The sequence below is a fragment of the Temnothorax curvispinosus genome, unplaced genomic scaffold (genome assembly GCF_003070985.1).
Source record: "Temnothorax curvispinosus isolate PA1 unplaced genomic scaffold, ASM307098v1 QBEX01010358.1, whole genome shotgun sequence".
NCBI classification, from domain to species: domain Eukaryota; kingdom Metazoa; phylum Arthropoda; class Insecta; order Hymenoptera; family Formicidae; genus Temnothorax; species Temnothorax curvispinosus.
This window is the reverse complement of record NW_020220138.1, coordinates 204,066-220,190: the sequence shown is the minus strand read 5'-3', so window position 1 is coordinate 220,190 and position 16,125 is coordinate 204,066. Positions and strand designations below refer to the sequence as shown.

The 16,125-nt window shown below is 38.8% G+C and overlaps 3 protein-coding genes across 7 annotated transcripts; 1 reads left to right on the top strand and 2 right to left on the bottom strand.

The window, feature by feature from the left end:
- Positions 1 to 227: 227 nt before the first annotated feature.
- Positions 228 to 7,986, bottom strand: LOC112460164 (mitochondrial coenzyme A transporter SLC25A42). Of its 2 annotated transcripts, none has more exons than XM_025024726.1 (6): positions 7,845 to 7,986; positions 3,009 to 3,260; positions 2,351 to 2,676; positions 1,976 to 2,241; positions 1,486 to 1,660; positions 228 to 1,200 (listed from the first exon to the last, which is right to left on the bottom strand). In XM_025024726.1, exons 2-6 carry the CDS (start codon positions 3,159 to 3,161, stop codon positions 1,065 to 1,067), a joined length of 1,056 nt encoding a protein of 351 aa, XP_024880494.1. In that variant the 5' UTR covers positions 3,162 to 3,260; positions 7,845 to 7,986; the 3' UTR covers positions 228 to 1,064. The 2 variants fall into 2 exon arrangements, with proteins under 2 accessions (XP_024880494.1, XP_024880495.1); XM_025024727.1 differs by lacking the exon at positions 7,845 to 7,986 and adding an exon at positions 5,090 to 5,350.
- Positions 7,987 to 8,775: 789 nt separating this feature from the next.
- On the top strand, positions 8,776 to 11,562 carry LOC112460162 (splicing factor 3B subunit 2). 4 transcript variants are annotated; one of them, XM_025024725.1, is made up of 4 exons: positions 8,776 to 8,953; positions 9,044 to 9,091; positions 9,257 to 11,297; positions 11,393 to 11,562. In XM_025024725.1, exons 3-4 carry the CDS (start codon positions 9,258 to 9,260, stop codon positions 11,459 to 11,461), a joined length of 2,109 nt encoding a protein of 702 aa, XP_024880493.1. In that variant the 5' UTR covers positions 8,776 to 8,953; positions 9,044 to 9,091; position 9,257; the 3' UTR covers positions 11,462 to 11,562. The 4 variants fall into 4 exon arrangements, with proteins under 4 accessions (XP_024880493.1, XP_024880491.1, XP_024880490.1 ...); XM_025024723.1 differs by lacking the exon at positions 9,044 to 9,091; XM_025024722.1 differs by lacking the exon at positions 9,044 to 9,091 and having other exon boundaries at positions 8,776 to 9,017.
- A 90-nt stretch (positions 11,563 to 11,652) lies between these two features.
- Positions 11,653 to 16,005, bottom strand: LOC112460161 (GPI ethanolamine phosphate transferase 1). Its single transcript, XM_025024721.1, has 8 exons — positions 15,494 to 16,005; positions 15,056 to 15,276; positions 14,761 to 14,983; positions 14,391 to 14,673; positions 13,645 to 14,092; positions 13,172 to 13,508; positions 12,561 to 12,945; positions 11,653 to 12,364 (listed from the first exon to the last, which is right to left on the bottom strand). Exons 1-8 carry the CDS (start codon positions 15,787 to 15,789, stop codon positions 11,942 to 11,944), a joined length of 2,616 nt encoding a protein of 871 aa, XP_024880489.1. The 5' UTR covers positions 15,790 to 16,005; the 3' UTR covers positions 11,653 to 11,941.
- Between the last annotated feature and the right edge of the window lie 120 nt (positions 16,006 to 16,125).

The window sequence follows — 16,125 nt, the reverse complement described above, 5'->3', positions numbered from 1 at the left end:
GGTGGAAACTAGACTACTGATAAACTGTAATATAGATGCTGTTGTGTCAATAATTAATTATAATATAGCAATATAATATGTCGAATCTTTTTACGATGTTTCAAGTTCTAAACTTTATTGTCGCTATTGATTGCAGTCTTTATTTAAAAAAAAAACTGAATAGTAGCATCAAAATTAAAATCAATTACATTGTAAGCATGATGATCGAATAAAATATAATCTGAATATTTCAATTTCAGGCGCAATTTATCTTATAAACTGTACAATATTTCTATACTTTACACAGGGTTAAGAAAATTATCATTCTTTTGAGTATTTTGATCTTCAAAGTAAAAAATGTCATATACACGATTATGTACATGATTTTGAACGCAAATTATACCACAGCTTGTTCGCTTTTATCATAGAATTTATAAGACAATTAAGGCAAGAAAAATTATATTTTTATATAAATCGCATCTTTAATCATATCTAAAAATAATTAAGAAAGCTAAAAATCATACTTTCATATTATCGGACCAATGCACAATGCTTATATTACGATTTGGTGTATGCATCTACACATGTTACATCTCTTCAGTATATGCATCTACACATATTACATTTCTCCAACTTTTCCAACGATTTCTATAATGTTTGAAATAACAATATGTACATAATATTTAACAATTTGTACTAATGATTTCCTGTGTTGCTTTTGGCAAAATGCCCTCATAAAATAACAAACTACTCTTCTTGTGTTGTTAATAATGCATCTACCGCAATATTATTTTATGATCTTGCCGTCGATGACGCTTTGTGCACGAGTTTTCATTTTCTTTTTATCAAGCGCAGTTTTAAGGTATACGCTGACACGTTTATCCATCATTAAAATAATTTGTATTAAATGATGAAATTATGTGATGATTAATATTTATAATTATTACTTATATAATTATGAATAATAATAATTATATAAGTGTATTTGGATAACAGCCAAGCAATCATTATTAATTAATAATTATAATTATTGACTGATATCATTCTGTAATAACCCCAAACTTCAAATGTTTGTTCCATTAGCCCTATGTATCTTCACAAATAACTTTCCTCAGTGTGTCCCGTATTGTATCGTGCGTGGCAAAGCTGATTCCGACGGCAATAGGACCCTTTACCCAATTCATGCTTAAGCCTTTGTAAAAAGCCATTATTCCTTCTTCCCTGTAACATGCACAACGATAATTTATCAATATACTTCTATATAAATATAAAATTACATTTATTGGGGAAAACAGCAAAATATGTTATTAAATATATCGATTTCTATAAATTTCTGTAAATATTATCAAATGTATCTAACTATCTTTATATTTCTTTAAATTTAAAAGATATATTTTCTTTTTTCTCAACTCGGTCTCTAAATCGATTTTATAATTTATTCATAACTAGATAGTTGCTATACTCTACTATTATATTTTTAAATTTAAATGATGCGTAAATACTTACGTGTAAATTTTCACGACAGTCGACGTGATCGTGTGATAATGCTGGCCCTTGATCGCTGACGTCTGCATTCTCCGCCGCACAATGTCCAGTGGGTAGCTGCTTGTCTGACCGACCATTCCAGCGATGCCGCCGCAAATGAGCGAGGTCGAGAATCCCGGAATAGTCACCGTGTACACTGTTCATCGACACGTAGCCATCATCGAACATGAAGCACGCAGCACTTCGAAATACGCCGCCGGTCGGGCTTGTCTCGCGTCGCTATTAAAGTTAGTACCGTCCCAATATCAGGGGAAACAGGGTGCCCCCGACGTGCCCCATCGGTACCCTGCTTTACGATCATATACAACAGCCACTCTCATTCGTATAACCCTCGATTCTTTTCTTTTTTTTTTCGCATGTTTTATGTGTACGTGTGTATGTATGTGAGTACAAGCACCGTCACCGTCGACGGGCGTCAAGAGGATTCGTCGTGTGAACGGAATCGACTCACCGGTCAGTAAGTTTCTCAGCATGTCGTACGTGAAGAAGCTGCAACCGGCGTACGGGATGACACCGAGGATCGTGGCGGTGAAGCCACGGTAGTACGCCAATATTCCCTCCTCTTTGTACATACGCCAGAATGCCTGCCGCAGAGTCTTGTACTCGGTCTTCAGGGTTACCGCCATTCTCGCCCGCATCAGATCCAACGGATAGGTCATGGTTTGCGATGTCACACCCGCGAGTGCGCCGGCCAGAAAGCTCGCCCATGGTTTTTCTCTGTAAATATTCATATAACACGGGTGTGAAATCTGCGCATGGTATCCATGTTTAAATCGTAATAGTTGCTTTGTTTGCTAAAAATGTTTTTGAATTTTTCATGTGATACCTTTCCGCGCCGTTTATACTCAGAATTCTTTTCCACTGTTCGTGCGCAGTGAATTGCACCGCCGAATATGGTACTATCCTGACCATGGTAGCGCTGTTTCCACGCCACAAGCTGAGAAGGCCTTCGGTACGCATCGCTGAAGTTAAGAATCCTATCGCTGCCCTGGCCGAGTAGGGCTGCTTCGAAATTTGAAAATTGATCTTTGTACGATCTAACGGCGCTATCGTGGTCTTCGCAAAAGCTCCCGCTATCGCCCCGGACACCAGACTCGTCCAGACCCTTTGCGTATTTGAAATCTCCTTTCCGGTGCATTTTTTCTGTGTGCTCTGCAACGTACATACGTGATGTTGTTTTTTACTATATATAATATAAAACATAATTAATGAATATATTTATCATATATATAGTTATAAATATATTTATTGTTATTTTTTATTATATATAAAAGATAGTTAATGAATATAATTATCATATATCGTTATATTGTTAGTGCATAAATGTTACATTAAATAATATAAAAATGTCTTTGACAAGAAAGGTTTTCGCGTTACTTATGGGACTGATAATTTGTACAGTTGTGACATATCTCATTCTGTACACCGATATTATATTAGAGTTTTATATCGACAAACACAGCGAGATGAATGTATTTTCTTACTGCAACGTCCACATCTTGCCTCTCCATTGGCAGGGCCGATGTAGCAGGCAATGTCGACGTTACGTGTTTCCCAGCAATCGGCAGCACGGACACTTGAATACGTTCTAGAACCGCTTGACCACCCTCTCTGGGACGGGTTGCGTGCCCGCTCATCTCTGGCACACCCTGCTGTTCCGTTACCGTTGGACTCTCATACAGATCGCCGTCTTCCTTTTCGTATCGCTGACGTACACGGGCCGACACAAGATAACACTGTAAACATATTCGTTTTATGAAATTTAGTAGAAAAAAAAAACAAATTTTGGAGTCTCATGATCTAAACATTTAAATCATACATTATAGAAAAGCTTAAAAATGAGGATATTAAAAATTTACAGTTTCCAATAACTTACAACTTACAAGTGAATGATTAATTTCGGAATTATAAGAATTTAAAAAAAATAAAATAAAAAATGTCTTATCTATCTTTTTAAAATCCTTATAATTTCGAAATTAATCATTCACTTGTAAGTTTCTGAAGCAATCCACGATAGCTCTATGATATTATTTTAACAGTTTATTATCATGAAAAACGGAAGAAATTTAGAAAATAGGATATTGATAAAGAAAATGGAATTTGAAGGGAGAATGATTAAACTGTGTTCTAATAATGAAAGAAGATAAGAATTGCACGGCTCCTATAAGAAACAGACTGAAAGCTTAAATTTAATATTATCGTATGCTTATAGTTAGGTAATACTAACGTCAATGAGATCAAAGTACATGCTATAAGGTTCGTATTCTACAAATACAGAAAGCTCTAAATAAATTCGAAGAAAATAATTCTCGCGCGCGTATGCAATAAAACGATGACACTCGCGCCGAAATATTTTTACATTCTACATTTCACATTTGAAGTTGTGGAAAGCTGACAAAATTTGTTACGTTAACGGGCAAATAGAATGAGTGTTTTTATCTTTTTCATAACGTTATCATTTGTTGAAATGTTTTAAACATAAAAATGGAGATTAATTTATACAACAAATAACGATTAAGAGAGAAAATATACATATGCTTGTGACACGATAAGAATTATCTCCGGTATGCACTTGCATTTTTTTTTCCTCCCTAAGTATTGTAGTTTCTCACTATCAACTATGCAAATTTATAAAATACGTAATGCAAAACAGCAAGGTTAATATAGTTCTTACGTGACAACTCGCATATATATAGATAGATATTCTTGCTTACGAGGCATGTACGTATACGATGCAAATTAGATAATCGTTCTTTGCATCTATATATGATGGACCAAAAATATCTCGCAAGTATCGTCTTATCGATTTGCCAATTAGAGTTCTGCGAGAGATTTTAGTGGAGCAAGATTATCTCGACTATTTTTCGGAGAGATAAAACATTCTCTGTGGTAAAAAAAAAAAAACAGATAAGATACAAAGGTTGCTGACACAAAATAGAGAAATGACCGTTTCACTTTCTGTTTCATGCTGCCGACACGTTCATTTTTATCGAGACGTAAAACTTTCGCAAAGCAATTAATTTTCACCGATAAAAAAAATTTGTATCGCACATTGCGGAAGCAGACGGTAAAATTTCTGTACATAAATCGGAAAAAAAAAACTAATCTTTTTCTGGATACTAAGCAGAATTTGAAACAATAGTTGAAAAATATCCAATATTATTTTTGTCCAACTTTTTTTCGAGACAAGTTATCAAACAATTACAGTTTTTTTTCAATTTCCAAGAAAGTTTCCATAGTCTTCGACTACTAGAAATCTTATCTCTCTCTCTCTCGAGTGCACGCGTTTCTGTCACGCGTCACAGCATGATAATCATCGCGCATTCACGAGAAGATATAATACATTGCAGTAACAGATAGCTGCATTTATGCATAGTCATCTCTCGAACGTCACGCATCAAGATAACACGCATCGAAATAAACTGCTATATATTTAACTCCGAAAAGGAGCAAATATTCTTTCCGAGATCCTTTCGCAAAGGAAGCTCGTTGTAGAGCTTAGAAAATCTGCGTGACGCGTAGAGCAAATTATCTGTTTGGTCGTTTGATAAAAACAGATAGGGACCTTGGAGTATTTTTAGGATCCTCTGGAATTTCTGACATTGCATTCGGATTGCACTCGGAAACGAACGCTGCGATTTTTTCGCCATCTCATCAGAATGAGTTCGGCGAGCATCTGAAATTTTAAGACGCAAAGATAAAAGTGGACGGGACCTTCCAAACTTCCAAAAATTGAATTTTAGAATAGCTCCGAGCGCGATACTTATCTCCTTTTCTCGGTAATTTTATTAACAAACGACATGTACGATAAAAAGTACTCTGAGGAAACTCATGGTAAACATTGGATTCTTCCTGCGAATTCCGCGGTTCGGAGCTCCAGGTATTTTCTCGGATGAGAGACGCCAGTCGACGAGAATCAAGTCCAATTCTCGGACTCATCGGACTGACTGCGATTCACCTTGTAAAACGCTACGATACGCAACGCGCAACGTGAAAATGCGAGGATATTATGTAACGCGTAACGCGCCTGTTATCGACGCATGACGCTTGAAAATCTGTTTGCGAACGAAGACACGGAACGGACAGCGTAATGAAAAACGGATTGATCGCACTGCTGGAGCACGTGGGAAACGAATTGCGACAACGCGTAAGGCGCGTGCGAGATAAGGCTGCGTTCGGGGAGCGTGCTATCAGCGCTATTGCATCATTCTATCTTTATCGTTCATCAGGTGTAAAACAAGGACGAAATAAGCAAATAGCGCGCTCCCCGAATCCAGCTTAAAGCTGTCTCTCTCTCTCTCGGCGGGGACTGCAAACAAACATCTAACATTTCAATCCGCGCGCGACTAAAAAACACCACGATTATTGATCCGTGACCAAAAGTTTATTAACGAGAGATTTATATTTATTAATCGTTTTGCATTATAAGGATGATATATCCTTTGTTAACACACAAAACTTTTATATAATATTGACACTAGAACTACCAGAGATTAATCTACATAATAATCTACTTATTTCTACCGAAGAAATCTTAGAAAAGAAAAAAAAAGAAAAAACAAATTAATAAAATTGATTATCTATGTAATTTCAATAGGAGTCAGAAAATTTTAGAAATTAAGCTGTTTCAAAAATGAGTAATAAATTATTAAAAAGTATCAAACGGATTATTTTGACCCCTCTGATAGTTCTAGTGTTAATTAATATTGTATAAAAATATATACAGCTTTATTATATAGAAAAAAAAACTAATATAAAACTAATGATTCTCGATAAATTTCTATTGATTTTTATATGAACTTGGAGCTCCGTTAATGTTCCGTATTTCATTAAAGAAACGTTTCCCGCGGATCAAACTCTAAAAATAACTTTACATTAAAGGATTGAAGATCAGTGTCACGCTGCGCCATTAATATTTATCTTAATTCAGTTTTCTCGAGAATCTCACGTTTTTATCAAGAAAAACTTAATCACGCCTATTAAGGTAATAAAAGAAGAACGGAAGCGCACACTAACGACTAAATGACTGAGCGACAGTTCGGTTTCATTAGACTGCATTTATCTATTACATCCCACGCGATTAATATTTAACAGGATAAAATAATAACCGCGTGGAATGTAAAATACATTCCATTAGGCTGCATTTACTGTCAGTACTGAAAATCTATAGTACACGTGACGTAAAATACAGAAAAATATTTTCAGTACTGACAGTGAATATCGGAATGCAGCCTTAATTCATTTCGTATCATTATAAGAACGAAAATACGATATATCCCTCATTGATATAAAACTTAACGATTGTCGGCAGATTGTTCATCGATTTCAGCGTCAAACCTGAAGTTTTGTTAACGAATATTTTATATTAGAAAAATATATTCCCCGGACCATCCCGAAAACGCTAAAAATAAGATTGAAGATCTCGACGTCATCGCTGCGTTAGCAATAATCATTTTAAGCCAACATTTTAAGTTAACTTTCCCTTACATTTTTATCGCCAAATAACTGCGCTTACACGTAATGTCCATTTCTACAAATATGGATTAACTCTATAATATCGGTTTAAAACTTACTCTTTATCTTTTTCTAATTCTCCAAACCAGAAAAGGATAAAAAGTAAGTTAAATGGACATAATTAGAGTGCTTATTAGGAGATAATGGAGGAACACTAACGACCTAAATGACGACATTTAAAGGACGTGCCCACTCTTTCGGACCTTTGGACTCTCGTGTAGTTCGCCAAGGCAAATCGCCAGTCGGTATCAAGATGTCGGTGCAAGGGTCTTCCTGAGGGCCAAGTGCACCGCGTTGACGTATGGATGTTTTGATAAAATTTATTTCTATATTTATGCCGCGATTCCGGAAGAGACGGCCCGGGTGGCCGAGAAATCGCCGAGCAAAGTGCGCCGAAGTAGCGACGTAGAACAAGTGTATACGTTCACACGTATACCCGACGAACGTGCCGGAAGCGCATATTTTATTTAAATCGAGTTGCGTAGATCTATCGCGGGGACAGGTGTCGAGCGCGAATTAGTAGAGCCGTGAATCAGACGCGAATTCGGGCCGGCGAGACGCGTCATGATTGATTCGCTTAACGCGCTTAATTAAATCGAAAACAACGTCGCATCTTCCATTTTGCTTCGAAAAAGCCGGAGGCCGGAGTGTCGCCGCGACGATTGTCGGAGCACGTAGCAGCGAGAGCGAGAGAGAGAGGGAGAAAGAGAGAGAAAAAGATAGAGAAGAGGAAAAAAAGTCAAACGTAATAATCCGCGTCTTCTTCAACGATCGGTATTTTCTGCGACGCAAATAAGCTAACCAACCTCGTCGTCTGTGACGTCTGTGCTCCAGATGACAGTACTCTGGTCCGAATCTCCTTGACACGCACCCACATCCGCGACGATTTACGGACTGCCACGGACTGCGGCCCGTCTCGCACCACAGAATATTTGATACTGAATAAACTGAATTATATATACGATAATGTGCATTAATGATATCCCTTTTGAAAAAGGTGTAGACTCTGCGCGCCATCTCTAGGCTCCGACCATCACGTATCTCTTCCTCTTCGGGAAAACATAAAGCGGTATTCATAATTCGACCTTGTAGTTTTTCTTCTTTTTTTATAGTTCGATTTTAAATTAAAAATGATTTTTAATTTAGTTTCAGCTGGCCTCAAAATTCCATTCAACCGGTGAAATAATCTGAAATAACATATTTTAAGGGAAAATAAGGAATATTAAAGAATATAATAATTAATTATCGCTCAAATTGAATTGGATTGGGATTGAGATTAGATTAAAATTTAATTAATTATAATACAAAAAAACTGGGGGTCGTTTATGGTTCTTGAAACGAGGTGAAAATTATAAAAGTGAACACAGATTTACTAGATTTCAACCAATGAAATCATTAGATACTCTAGTGAATTTCCTCACTTTTGTAATTTTTACCTCTCGTTTCAACAACCGTAAGGCCGAGTTTCCACTGAGCGCGTTACGCGTCGCGTCATCCGAGTTAACCAATCAAAACATCCCATTTTGATCCCGTCACAAGTAATGTAATAAAATGAGATGTGTTGATTGGTTAACTTGTGATGACGCGACGCGTGACGCGCTCAGTGGAAACTCAGCTTAATAGGCCCCCTAATATCAAGTTTGGTAAACTTTGCTCTGATTGGTCAAATTTTAATCCCAATTCGTGTGACGCGAACTTTATGCTTTACAATGGACTCAATAGAGTTTCCAACCCTACAATCAGTATGGTTCGTGTCGTTCGTGATTTGTGTCCGTTTACGGGTCGTGTAAAAGTAGTAAATTGCCGGGATTCGAGTTTTATTTAATGTTTAGTGAAAAGTAAGGATTAATAAGGACTACGGATGTATTGACGTACGTACACGCATTTGTCATACATCTGCTGGACACAGTTGCAGGTACGAGGATATATTTAAACGTCATGTCTCGCCTATCTCACGTCTTCTAGGTTTACACTAACAGGTAAACTGTGTTTTTTTTTTCCTCAAAGGAAGAGGAGAAATACCTCGCGTATTCCCGGGGGCCGGCTACCCGGGGTATGTGTGGGGCTTGCACCCACTAAAACTCCTCTCCCTTAAACACAGGACAAAGTCTTAAACTAGTAAACTGTTACTGTTCAAACTGTAAACATACTTCTGTCTCTAGTTCGTCTCTCTTTTGGTTATAGTTGAATGTTATCCTAAGCACGATCTTCGTTTCAGTATGGACACCAAGACTCTGCCGAGCCTCTTGAGCTTGAAGGTGGATCCGCCGTCGGAATTGCAAAATCAGAATGTTGACAACGGAGTCGGGGATGGAGAAGGCGGCCCTGTCAAACTACCGGCCGCTTTGGAGCAAGCTCTGGCATTTAAAACGGAGAGAGCTAAAGAAGTGGGCGGTGATCCGAACGACACCGTTGTTTCTGTGAATAAATCACCGAAGGACGACGGCGAGGACGTTCCTCAGATAGAGGATGTCATAATGGGACCGGAACCGACTGCGGAGAAAATGGAATCCAAATCGAGCAAAATGAAAAAGAAGAAGAAGTCAAAGAGGAAGAGGCACAATGCGGAGAAGAAGGATTCCGAACAGAAGAAGGATGGTACGGAGGAGGCCAAGACTAAGGAAGCTATGCCAGAGATAGAGTATGTACAGGAGATTCCAAGCATAAATGACTTGGAGCCTATGTACCGCCAATTTGTTCGAGTCTTCGAGGCGTTTAAGCTGGTGGAGCCGGAACCGAGTCCGAACGATGCGGCTGATAAGGGCGAGCCTATCGGCCAGTATCCACCGGTAACAAATATACAAACTGCCGGCACCGGCATTCCGAGTAAGGTGCCATTGTTGGACGACTTTGACGACGAGGCGAATCAGCAACAGCAGCAACAGGGCACCGGGGAGAACGGGGCGCCGCGTCTGTCCAAGCGTAAACTCAAAAGACTGACGCGGCTGAGCGTGGCGGAATTGAAGCAGCTGGTAGGTCGTCCGGATGTCGTGGAGATGCACGACGTTACCGCGCGAGATCCAAAGCTGCTTGTGCAATTGAAGGCTCACCGAAACACGGTTCCAGTACCGAGGCATTGGTGCTTCAAGCGTAAGTATCTTCAGGGAAAACGCGGTATAGAGAAACCGCCCTTTGATCTACCAGACTTCATAAAGCGCACCGGCATCACGGAGATGAGGGCGAGCTTGCAGGAGCGCGACGACACGCGTACGCTGAAGGCGAAGATGCGGGAGCGAGCGCGGCCCAAACTGGGCAAGATCGACATCGACTATCAGAAGTTGCACGACGCGTTCTTCAAGTGGCAGACGAAGCCGCGCATGACGATCCACGGCGATCTCTATTACGAGGGCAAGGAATTCGAGACGCGCCTGAAGGAGAAGAAGCCGGGAGAATTGTCGGACGAACTGCGTACAGCTTTGGGGATGCCTGTGGGACCGAATTGCCAGAAAGTACCGCCACCTTGGCTCATCGCTATGCAGCGTTACGGCCCGCCGCCGAGTTATCCAAATCTCAAAATACCCGGCCTGAATGCACCTATTCCAGAGGGTTGCGCGTTCGGCTATCACGCGGGTGGATGGGGAAAGCCACCGGTAGACGAAACGGGACGGCCGCTGTATGGTGATGTATTCGGCATATCGCGCACTTCCGGCGCGGACGCGATGGACGAGGAAATAGACCGGGGGATGTGGGGCGAGCCCGAGTCAGAGTCGTCAGGCGACGAGGAGGAGGACGAGGACGGTGAGGAGGGCGGCGAAGGTGGCGAGGGCGAAGGAAAGGAAGACGGCGACGCTAGCGGACTGGTCACGCCTGGCGCCGAGGGCCTGATCACGCCGAGCGGCATCACGTCGATCCCGGCGGGCTTGGAGACTCCGGAGACCATCGAGCTGAGGAAGAAGAAGATTGAGAGCGAGATGGAAGGCGGTGACACTCCCGCGCTCTACACGGTGCTGCAGGAGCGACGCACGGAAGGTCTAGGTGCCAGTATGATGGGTAGCACCCACGTGTACGACATGACAGGTGCGGCAGGTGGCCAAGCGCCACCGTCCGTGATTGCCGCGCGTCGCGGTGCCATCAGCGGCAGCGCGAGTGACGCGCGAGCGGAGAAGGACGGCGCGGTGGAATTGACGCTGGATCCTAGCGAGTTGGACCTCGACTCCGAGGCAATGGCGACCAGATACGAGGAGACAATGAGGTCCAGACAAGCGAATCAGAGAGAAGATGTATCGGACATGGTGGTAGATCACGTACAACGACAGAAGGTACATATATATAAATAGATTTCATTCTTAACTAGAATTAAATTATTTTTTTATTACGTCAATTTTGAGTTATATCGTTTCTATTTCTGTTGCAGAGCAAACGCAAACGCCAGCAGATCCAGGATACAAAGACATCTAAGAAGTATAAAGAGTTCAAATTTTAAATGTATTATTTCTCTCCACGTATATGTACTGTATTATAGGAATTAAATTGTGTGACATAGAGAATAAAAAAATTAGGCTTAATATATCATTTTAATAATGAGATGGTTATACCTTTTAAAAATTTTACTTTTTATATTTACCTTTTATATTTCATATTTACACGTGGTATGAGTGATTAATAGAAAAGTCGAATCAACTGTGTATAAAAATGATGAATTAATAATAATAACACGGACACGTGCATATATTTTCCAATAAATATAATTATCTATTTTTATGTAATACAAACACATTACATAAAAGAATGTAGACTTCAGTCGAATATATAAATATCCACACACACAGAGATGTATTTGTTCAATTCTTTAGTTAAAACACATATTTCAATGTAATGACAATAACAAACACATATATAGATAGACAGATGTTTCGAAACAGTTATTAATTAAATGCACTTTTATAATTATATAAAAAAAATTCTACACGATATGCTTCTTTTGAGATAGTAGGCCGACTCCAAAACCCACTTTCATAAGCGGACGCGAAAGACATCGCAACAATACAAAGAGACAAGGTAGAGAGATAGTAATAACGAATTTACTGATAGCGCTACCGATGTCGAGCCAACTGCCATACGGCGTGACACAATACATCAAAGGCAGTGATAAACAATCGCCTAAAAAGAGAACAGCTAAAGAGATAGGCTTTTTACACTCTTCCGATTCTAAAGAATAGCTCGCGCATCCCACTAATATCAAAGGAATGCTAAGTTTCAGGAGTATCAAAGATGTCATTAGAAATGGGGAGAAAACGGTGACAAAGTGGCGCGTCCAGGACGGATCGAATGAACTGATGCTCGCCATGTTTCCCGTGCCAAAGAAGCACAATAATACATATAACATCTATAAAAAGATGTTAAGGATATATATAAGTAATAGTTGTCTATTGTATCAAAAGTGTTACAAAATTACTTCGTTAACGCTCTATTTTTCTCTGATTTAATTATGTTTAATTAATCCAGTGTAAATATCAGTCATTCTTAACAGAAAATCTTATGGCGTTTAAGATTTTTTTTTTCAAAAGATGATAAAAGGATACAAAAAACGCCGCCTTGATCAAGTCTTCTGTGATCTTTCGTTCTCTTAAGCTCCTTGAGGTAGTTGAAGTAACTTCCAACCAACACACTAGGTTGATTGTAAGAGTCACGAAGAAGAGCGACTCGTAAGATGCCGACAATAACGTAAGAGGGCAGAAAAATCCGAGCATTATGCCCAGTATTCTTTTCTTAGTCTCTATTGGATAATACCAAATGCATAATGGCGTGGTCAGCAGGATAATCCATGACATCCAATGTCGACCATCAATAATCTCTATATATACAAGACATGTAATGACTAAACGTAGAATTTCCATTATTTTCTGACTTCGTGACAGCGCATCAATAAACACTATCACTATTGCTACGACACACGCGCCAATCATCCTGAAATCGATAAGGAAAATGTTAAGTCATCAAGATAAAAAATCAAAGACGTATAAGAATTAAATTCTTATACAAAATTCCTGTCTTATTCATTATAGCCTTTTTCGATATCACCACGTAGAAAGAGAAAAGGGGAAATTTTTTTTAGGAATCTGATTGATATTCCTTTTTTAATTAAAATAATTTTGAGTGTCTGACTTGATCACCATTTGAGAGGTAGACTTACACAATATAAACACGTGGTTCTGGCTCCACGGCAGGCAGTAACGGAAACAGGCACAGTGCTAACGACGTCCAAATCACAGAAGCTGGTACATCTTCTGACTTTGCTGCCCGTATCAACATGAGTAATAATATTCCTATGCTGAAAGCAAATCTATATGTTAATCCAACAAATAGTAACACTAGTAGTACCAGCGTGCCTCCAATGTCTATGCATAGATCCGATGTGCTCCTTTCTGAAAATACAGGCATCGATGTCATTATAGTATTAACGGCAAGCCATGCAGATATTATGGCAAAGGACGCATAGTACGGCAATCTCCAGTTGCTGCACGTGGACACTGTAAGCAAAGATTAACGCACAAATGAAATGTCCGTTTTTCAAGTGAAATCAGTAATTTAGCATAGAAATTATTACTAGAGCTGCAATATCGTTTGCATTAACTTAATACATTTCATTCAGAAGTGATTACTCACTTATATGTCTAATCAGCGTTATTATCAATAGACTTGCAAACCCGACGTTCATTAATCGCAGTAGAGAAGTTCGCACATATTCACGCTTTACTACTCCACTTATTTTCATGAATAACATTATTATCCAGCCAAGCCACATTATCGATAAACATATTAAAAATCGTGTTCGTTCATATTGCCTGAAATACGACAAAGCTTCCTTGCTGAAACTAATTGCTTCATGACCAACTCGAATTGCTGCCATCACATTTCTTCTACTGAGATGTTGTTCGGCTTTACGAATTTTTTCTTTTATCTGTGTCTCTCGCCAGTCGACGTGGTCCATATTTTCACAATTTACCGCACGATTTCCGGTTACTTGATGCGCAAGCTGTTTCACATTACTGAGTAAAGAACGTGCGAGGTATTCGTGATAATTTATATCAAAATACTGCCACGGTAGTGCACCCTAAAAAAGTATTTCAAGAGTAGATATTTTATACAATATATACATATGTATATTAAATAATATTAAAATTGTTTTAAACTGTGTAGTTCATTCTATTAAAATCTCTTATGTTTTACTTTTAATTATACAAATTTCATACAAATAAAATCATACAAATAAAACCTTTTAATTATACAAGTAATTAAACAAATATATAAAATAATACAATAAAAATAAACTAAAATGCTCTATATACTTCTTTACATATTGAATATCACATATATTTCTTGCACACGAAATATGTTACATAAACACTTACTTCATTATTTGTAGGGATAGGAATTCCTATTAGAGATGCTATCAAGGGAGTTATACTCGCTTGTTCAACATCTTGACGAAAGCCATTTGATTTTATTCCTGCTCCCCAAACGATTAAAGGTGTTTCAGTCTCGGTTGGCAAACCGCTTCCATGAGATCCCCAATCGGTCATTCCGTGGTCCGATGTGAACACATAAGCGGTGTCCTTCCCAAAAAAGTGTTCTGTCACGTTCACAGCCTCTTTAATCCTCTGATCGACGTAGTTCATATTTTCCGTATACTCTCTGATCTCAAGATTTTTTTTTTACTAATAAGTCTTACCACTTAGAAAACAGCTATACACATAACGATCTAAAACAAATCTCGGATACCTGGAATGTGGTTTTTTAGCATGTCCTAGAGTATCACATCCGAGCAGATGAAAGAACAGGATGATTCCGTTCTGATTTTTCACCGTCTCGGCTACTGAAGATTGCAGCCATTCTAAATAAGCGTCAAACACCCAGGAGTCCAGTCTTGTCGTCTGATTACTGTTTGCATCAAAATCCTGCCACGCAGATGGATAACTCCGTCCATGGACATTTTGTGTGCTACCTATCTTTTCGAAATTTCAAAATAAGCGTGAGAAGCAACGAAAATCAATGCTGCCGCTTCTTTCTGGAATACCTTTTGTAAATATCGGTATTATATCTGGACTGCCCCAAGCCCAAGTTGCACAGCTTTGATTGAAGACAGAATCGAAGTCCACCGGATTCTCCTGCCATCCCTTGAAGATGGCACTAGGATCCTCGTACAAGCCTGCGGCGAGTGCGACGTGCCCTGGCCTTGATTCTGTAGGCACTCTTGTGTGAGATATTCCCCAAACACCCCTATTCTTCATTGCATCCCTAAAAGCAAGGATTTATTTTGTTTAAAAAAATATACAAAATAAGTATTAAAATAAAAATTCAATAAATTACCATAATATTCTTATTAATATCAAGATTAAATTCGCTAAGCTTTTTATTAAATATAGAATTAACATCAATAAAACTAAACTGATCGATAATGTTATTAATTATGCATCATTGTCCTTGAATAATGAGACCAAATTTTGTAAAATACCTGAGATAAGGTGGTGGGTTTTCTATGAACGTCTGAAACCTCAGACCGTCTGCCACGAAAAGCAACAGTCTTTTGGCCGGTGGTCCACTGGGCGCCGGTACAACTGGCAGTCCTCTAATAATAGGCGAATGAAAGTTAACGTCCAACACACCCCACAACAGAATTAAATGCATAGTTAACCCCCATAAAACAAATAAATAATTTTTGCCCGCTTCAACCCATTGTTCCTTGCACTTTCCCGGATCGGACGATTCACAATCCGTGGTATCTGATAACCTTTTCCTATTCATAAACATCTTTAATAGTTTTAAAACTTGCAGGATTCTGACGGACGAGCTTCAACACACAACACAGTATGCAATGCCAGTAACACCACGTCAGAAATGTATAAATCGATTTGGAATATCGAATAAAAATATTAAATTTGTATTTCATCGTGCTTTGTACACCTCATGTCTTTATCTTTCCTTTTCTATGTATAAGAGGTGAATTATTGAAATTATGATATATATATGTATATTATACAATACAAAAATCGGACGCTCGTAACTTACCGTTGATAACTTACCGAACTGTTGATATGCATACAAAAATTAAAAATATAGTCGGCCATCGGTAAATTATCGACATCG

Excerpts from the sequence above, each read along its gene's own strand:
- LOC112460164 (XM_025024726.1), bottom strand. The coding sequence starts at position 3,161 with ATGAGCGGGCACGCAACCCGTCCCAGAGAGGGTGGTCAAGCGGTTCTA. Across the intron at positions 2,677-3,008 it reads GGCAAGATGTGGACGTTGCA|AGCACACAGAAAAAATGCAC; the intron begins GTAAGAAAATAC and ends TGTACGTTGCAG. Across the intron at positions 1,661-1,975 it reads GCTGAGAAACTTACTGACCG|TGTACACGGTGACTATTCCG; the intron begins GTGAGTCGATTC and ends GTCGATGAACAG.
- LOC112460162 (XM_025024723.1), top strand. The coding sequence starts at position 9,258 with ATGGACACCAAGACTCTGCCGAGCCTCTTGAGCTTGAAGGTGGATCCG. Across the intron at positions 11,298-11,392 it reads ATCACGTACAACGACAGAAG|AGCAAACGCAAACGCCAGCA; the intron begins GTACATATATAT and ends TTTCTGTTGCAG.
- LOC112460161 (XM_025024721.1), bottom strand. The coding sequence starts at position 15,789 with ATGTTTATGAATAGGAAAAGGTTATCAGATACCACGGATTGTGAATCG. Across the intron at positions 14,984-15,055 it reads AATACCGATATTTACAAAAG|GTAGCACACAAAATGTCCAT; the intron begins GTATTCCAGAAA and ends TCGAAAAGATAG. Across the intron at positions 13,509-13,644 it reads AACGCTGATTAGACATATAA|TGTCCACGTGCAGCAACTGG; the intron begins GTGAGTAATCAC and ends CTTTGCTTACAG.